Source organism: Mytilus trossulus, chromosome 9 (assembly GCF_036588685.1).
Source record: "Mytilus trossulus isolate FHL-02 chromosome 9, PNRI_Mtr1.1.1.hap1, whole genome shotgun sequence".
NCBI lineage: Eukaryota > Metazoa > Mollusca > Bivalvia > Mytilida > Mytilidae > Mytilus > Mytilus trossulus.
Genome location: NC_086381.1, coordinates 66,465,923 through 66,473,217, shown reverse-complemented (window position 1 = coordinate 66,473,217; position 7,295 = coordinate 66,465,923). Strand labels below are relative to the sequence as shown.

The 7,295-nt window shown below is 32.5% G+C and overlaps 1 protein-coding gene across 1 annotated transcript; it reads right to left on the bottom strand.

The window, feature by feature from the left end:
- Nucleotides 1-1,161: 1,161 nt before the first annotated feature.
- On the bottom strand, nucleotides 1,162-5,372 carry LOC134684150 (uncharacterized). Its single transcript, XM_063543430.1, has 2 exons — nucleotides 5,292-5,372; nucleotides 1,162-2,905 (listed from the first exon to the last, which is right to left on the bottom strand). The coding sequence occupies exon 2, from the start codon at nucleotides 2,632-2,634 to the stop codon at nucleotides 1,816-1,818; it is 819 nt and encodes a 272-aa protein (XP_063399500.1). The 5' UTR covers nucleotides 2,635-2,905; nucleotides 5,292-5,372; the 3' UTR covers nucleotides 1,162-1,815.
- Between the last annotated feature and the right edge of the window lie 1,923 nt (nucleotides 5,373-7,295).

Below are 7,295 nucleotides of genomic sequence, written 5' to 3'. Positions count from 1 at the left end.
TATTTGGGCGCATTTTGTGAATAACCTTTTACGTTTGCGCGCAGTATGTGATTACATTGGCGCGCATTATTTTTTCAGAAACACTGTGACAGGTAAATTAAGGTAATTCATATTAAAATGACTGTAGTTTTATTGAACTTGAACACTTGAATTCTATATTTTTCATAATTCTGTATTTTATTTGTTTTTGAAAGAAATCGAAAAGACTTAAAAGCAGACCGCAATACGGACCTCAAATTGGATGTATTTTTATTGTATCTATTTGTTTCTATCGTAAACACAATCTTACGTTTGTGGCAGGTTACATGTGCCTACCCGTTTCTCTTATTTCCTATGAGTTAAAAAACGATGAACATTTAAAACAAATCGTGCATTATAATGACCTCATTTGGAAAAAAAACAAAGAAACAATTGCAATAAATTCAGGATCTTCTTTTGGAACCAAATGAGTTCAGGATAGAATGGTCTAAATCTGTTATAGCGGTAAAACAGTTTCTAGTCGTAGAACTGTGAGCATTTGAAAATTTCTATTTATTTTTTTTAGCTTAATTAGATATAGGAAGATGTGGTGTGAGTGTCAATGAGACAACTCACCATTCAAATAACAATTTACAAAAAGAAAACCATTAAACATGTTAAACTCTTAAAAAGACTTATCATATTTAAGATTGTTTTTTCAGATGATGTTTAAACCGAAATGACTCTTTAAGACTATAACGAAGTTTCAGTATACCTTTTCAAGCTTTTCCTATCCCTTTAACAGATTAGTTTTAAATACTTATTCCATTAAATAACTATTTGAAAATAACTCATACATGTGCAGTGTCCAATGTGAAAACAATACTGTCGACATTGCTTCATGTATATTCACAATCATCAATAACATTGCAATGATTACAATGTAGTAGCGATATCGTTTTAAATGTTTACATTGCAATGTAACAACGTTAAAACGATTTCGTGTCATCGTAGTTAACATTATAAGAAATCGTATATTTTGTTTACATCGTTGTCATTGTTAAAATGACGATTTTTAAAGAAGTGATCCTTGTTAACATAAAATATCGTTAAACAATATAAACAGGATGATGAAACGATATTTTAAACGTTGCAATGTCTATGATAAAAAAGGTAAAGTATCAAAAACACTGAACTCCGAGGATTATTATACACCTTTAAATCATTCTATACATAAAACACAGACGACTTAATACTTAAAATTTAAGAAAAAAACATTGAGCACTTAATCGTTAAAATGAGGTCAAATAAAACCTTTCAGACTGACATGCACATCATAAACTATATTCACCAAATATAGTTGGCCAATTGTATACAGTATCAGATAAACAGTCTGCAACACCAAAATTGAACGTTAACCACTAGACATCTGCCAGTTAAACATATACACCTTACAATCAACCCATACACCAAATATAGTTGACCTATTACTTATAGTATCTGAGATATGGAATTGATAACGAAAAATTGCAAGTTACGCACATACAAAATAAAGTTATCGTATTACTCATAATTAGGAATTAAGAAGTTGTCCCTAACCCATGAAAATGAGGTCAAGACCAATGAACACTATCAGTTAGACGGAAACTTTATCACATATGGCATATATATATCCAAAGTAGGCCTTCGACCTTCCGAAATATCAGGCTTTCAAGTAGTAGCTATTGGTAAACGCCGTCGTTCAGCCAAGCGTCGTCGCCACTGCACTTTCACTATCGATTTGTTCTTTTTCTTCGACAGAAGTCGCAGGTTTGACAAAAACTAAATAAAGTCAGTGTAATAAATACTAGTGTTTATTCAAATTAAAGAAAAAAGCATTGCTCTCTGGTTATTATTGGAAACTAGTAACTGATTTGTACTTCTATTGTAATACAGAGACAAGGGTTCAAAGAGACCATCACTGGATGTAAGTATTTCTTTGTGGTATTGTCCATCAGCAGATATGACTACAACATTGGTAGATAACCTCCCTAACACGTATACTTTACCATCATTGTCTACAGAGATCCCAAACGGTCTTTTAAGAACACTGTCCTTCTCAAATGTCCATTGTACGTTGCCATGTAAATCATAACATGTAACAGAGTTGGTTTTGTTATTTGTGTGGTATATTTTATCATCAAATGTAGCAATGTAACACATTTTAGGAAATTCCTCTTGAACTATAATGCTGTTTAAGTTGTCGTTTGGATTAAACCTCTGTATTCCTTCTTTATCTACTGAGCAGATGAGCAAGTGGTCCATTACTGCTAAACCGTGATAATTTGAATCACCAAATATTTCTTTCTTAATTTGTTTTTTCTGTAGGTCAATAATGGTAATACACCTTCCAATAGTACCTGATGTTACAGCTAGTGTGTTGTCTACATTTATGTAAGCTATATCAAATGCCCTATATTTTGTTTTCACTTCAAAATCTTTTGATCCGTCAGTGTTTAATACTCTGACAAGATTGTTTAATGTCTCCGTAAATGCAAATTTTCCATCGGGTAACATGCAACAACCCCATTTACAGAATCCCGTATTATCTAAATTGATATCTAACTTCAGATTGATATTTTCCACTGACATTGATGAACTGTACTGGAGCACCATTTGTGCCTGTTGGTAATCCATCTTTTTGGAAACAACATCACATGGTCTTGCCTCAATAGGAACGCCTTTTAACTGTATGTCTCGGAAATAAAATTTCGTGTAGCGGTATTATTGATAATACGGATTCATTTCTTTAAACTCTGAAGTTTCGGACATGGATTTTATGAATTATACTTTGTTTGAAACTTATTTATCTAGCTCCTTCGTAGCATTAAATGACTGGAGATTTTGTCTAGTTTCTTGATGTTCATTATGTTCCTCTGGCAGTCAGCTATTTCAATTCTTTTTTTTCCTGCAATAAAATCAGCAACTTAAACTAAAACAAATTGATGTTTTTATACTTTATTTTATGATTTTTTTTATTTTGATTACCTAAGGCTTCGTTCACACCTTCACAGATAGCTCAAACGGATGCCTAATGGATTCATTTTTTTCGAATCCATTCATGTCCGTTAAACGTCCGATCTTATCTCTTAGACGTCCATCAATATCCGTTGCATGTCCGTTTTACGTACGTTTTATCCGTCGACGCCCGTTCTGTCGGGTCGAAAATTTTAAGCATGTTCAAAACTTCCAACGGACATCGAACAGATTAAATGTCCGTCGAAGGTTGGGTCCGTTTTGTATTCATTACGCGTCCGTTATACATCCTTTTGAGGTCTGGCAGATTAATTCACCAACGGAGTTCTATCGGACGTTCAACGGATAAAACAGATGTTGAACGAATGTTAAACGGATTTCTACCGGACGTATAACGGATTAAACAAATGATGAACGAATATAAAACAGATAAATGCCTATTGAAATTTTCGTGTCAGAAAAGTCCATCATTGGTATTTCAGATTTCTTAAAGGTTTTTGATTCATAATCGATCTAAGAGTTAGGGCACTACTTCACAATCAAGCAGTTCTTATCAAGGCCAGACGCTGCCCTTTGGCGGCATTATGAAGAATAAACCAAAATCAGTTACACAGAAATATTTGAATATTTATGCGATTGACATGTATTATCATGAAAATTGTAATGCTCTTTACCGTCAGACGTCAAACGGTCATTTTCGGCTTTCGTAAGTGTTAAATTGGTTAAAATTATCGTGATTTGGTCAAAATATGCTTATAGTCAGATGTCTCAGTTAATTATCGTTACCCTACTTTTGTCGAAACAAAATAGCGTGGTCGATCAATTTCAGTTGGTTTTGTGTGTATCGTCATGTACTTAAAACTTACCGTTAACGTCATTTACCTAGAATTTTTACCATGATACGCCATAAAGATACCACAATTACTACCCTCCCTCTATCATAATTGCCTTTAATTTTTCGCTTATCTTGTTAACGCGTTTTATTCGGTATGCTTACGTCAAGTGTCCGTTAAATGTTCGTTCGACATCAGTTCTGTTCGTTACGTGTCCGTTTTTCGTACGTTACATTTCCGGAGTGTGTCCGTTATGCGTCCGTTTTATTTGGGCAGTACATCAATCGACTCCCAACGGAGAATTAGTATGTTAGTCGTCCGTTCGCGATATATGGTGTGACCGAGGCTTAAAATTTTGATATTATAAGATTTTGAGATTATTTTTCTTATTATTGTTTATATATGAACACAAACTTTACATATGGGAACTATGGTCTCTGCTATATTGATAAATTTACCCTTTTAACTTATTGGGATTCGAGCGTCACTGGTGAATTTTTTGTAGACGAAACGCGCATCTGGCATAAATACAAAATTAAATCCTGGTATCTATGATGAGTTTATCTAATAATGTGATATGTAATAAAATTGAGAATGGAAATGTAAAATGTGCCAAAGAGACAATAGACAACAACCCGTCTAAAGGGACAACAACCCGAACAAAGAACAGAACGATATAGAATGATACTTGTGAATCCTTTATAATGCTCTCCCAAGCGTTCTAAAACAATTAAACGTTCACAAATAGTTCAGACCAAACTCTACGTGTGTGTTTTTTTTCTTATGTACATTATTTTTCTATCGACACTCAAAGGATTTTTTGGAAACAATAACCTAACAAAATCTCTTGTCACGAGTCATTTTGATTTTGTAATCTTTATGAAAATTCCCGATAAGGTTTAAAGTAAGTTCATTAGGGTTATCGATATATTTAGTAGTCTGTAAATCTATATCACAAAATAACAGCCTTATATAAAGGTATAAAAAGTTCCCAGAATTCAATGTCATGCCCACTAATTAGACATTGAAATTAAGTTATGACTGTCGCCCTTCAATTGCATATATCTATTTCATTTTTTCAAAGGAAGAAAATTTATATTTTTATGTATTATACTTGTCCGGTTATATATATTGATAACATAACATAAAATACGCATTAAAAAAAAATAAAGAGTTTATAAAAAGTGATATGTGACATCGATTTAAATCGTGTTACATCTTTTTGTCAATTTATAACATGGAGATTGCTATATTTTCTTTTAATATGTCGTACAAAAATACCATCTTGTAAAAAGTCGTCAGAATTTAATCAATTTTCCACTAAACAGCATAGTTACATTTATCAGTAACTAGTTGAATTTGAGTCACGATTATCGCCCTTCCATTTCACATTTCTGTTTAAACAGAACACACTTATGATAAAAATAATAAATATAAGTATCTTACGCGGTATTCAAAATAAATATTATTTCTTAACATACATACCGATTGTCATTGTTAAATTTACAATATTAGACGTACACATTTGTATGTCTTCCCACCGTCTAACAGGAAGGTAAACAACAGGTAAATATTGATATGTTATGACGTTTATCGTGTGTTTAAAATTATATAGTAATACTAGCGGGAGTTTTTAAAATGCTTTTATTGATCAGCTTTAGAATGAATATTTTTATAACAAATGCAATATTAGTATACCGCTGTTTGAAAGTTACAAATCGACTAAGTGAAAACAAATATGGGTTACAAACTAAACCGAGGGAAATCACAGGCACTGGTATCAGAATTGTTGTCGCTATATACCTTTATATAACACAAGGTTCTTAAAAACTAGTGATTTAGAAAAATGTCTGCCAGTGATTTCTCGGCCGCCACTAAAACTTGTTATTTCGTAAATCTAAATTGATGTATCTTCACAATGGTGTATAAGACGCTTACTTTTGTTGTCGGAATCATCCGTAGCAATTAAACCAACGTATGTCAATCGTAATTATTTCATCTACCGACGTATTTTATACGACATAACAAGTTTTAGTGTAGTTGACAGCCGAGAAATCGGCATATAACGGAATTTCGGCACAGGCTGATATTTTTTTTAAATTGCCAGTTGAGTACCTTGTACATGTTGTATTATATAAAGGAATATAGGAACATTTTTCTGAGGCGAGTGCCTGTGAGAGAAACCCATCAACTATACGAGGAAAACAACAGTTATTGTACTTTTGTTTGTGATACTGTACTTATCATTATGAATATCGAACTAGCTCACATGATCATTGGTGAAAACCGTACGGTTACATTTATGTGTTATATACAGAGTCATTGATTAAAGTTGTCTCATTGAGAGTCGAACCACATGCTCTTAATTCATTTTTATTAATATGCATGTTGCTACAAACATGATCAAATTTTCCTTTTCATGAATCAAGGAATACTAGTTATTCAATTTATTGAGTTTTTATGTTACGCTTTTTTCTATGTATCCTTCATATTTTTAAATAGGGATTAAATATCTGGTAAAATATTCAAATATGAAAACTTTTGTTTTATTGCTTATGTTGTTGTCCCTTTTTTGCCCCTAATTCCTGAATAATTGGATCAAGTACTTCAGAAATATAACCCTAGCCTTCTCTTTGTGTTTTGATACCTTGCAATAAAATTTAGAGAGGTCCATACACGAACACAAGTTATCATCTGGAAACTAGAAACAAGCCTATTATTACCCCTGTTAGGCCCCTTTCCCTCAATTATATAGACCATAATCCCCAAAATCAATCTCAACCTCTTTGTTGTATTTTTAAACTTGCAATAAGTAGAAAACGAACAAAACGGAAAAAGCATCTTTGTGGAAACCAAAGTTCTTAGCTGTCGAATAACCAATACAGAATTTGCATAATCTGATAGTATCCATCTACGACGTTGTTTCATGAACTCAGTCATATCTTCCGGACAGAAGGTAGTATACGTACTTTTAGCAGTACTACAATATTTTAATTTCCATCCTTTCAGCATCATCAACGTACACATCCTTCTGTCTTCCCCTGTTAGTATAATTTCAAAACATAAAAAAAACAAAAAAACTTCTTTTTGGATACCATTATATTGGTTGTGTGGTATTTTTTTACCTTTTGTTAATTTATCTCATAGATTGCATTTTTAAACCATTCAAAAAAAAATTTAAAAGCATTAATACCATAAATTTGTCATCGTTCTTATGCTTACGTACATAGAGCAAACGACGAACTCATTGATAGTCCTGACTCTTTTACCATGTTCACAGTCACAGGGGAAACAATCTTAATGTATGATACCATAGAACATCTACAGGAGCTGCTTTTAACATCAGTACATGAACGTTTCCAGTTTGTAAATACTTTAACAGCCAGGACATACATATACATAACTGAACCAACAGTATGCTGTGCACTTTTATTCATTCATAAATCTTAAGGTACAATATTTCGAAATAACATATCATATATACAAAAA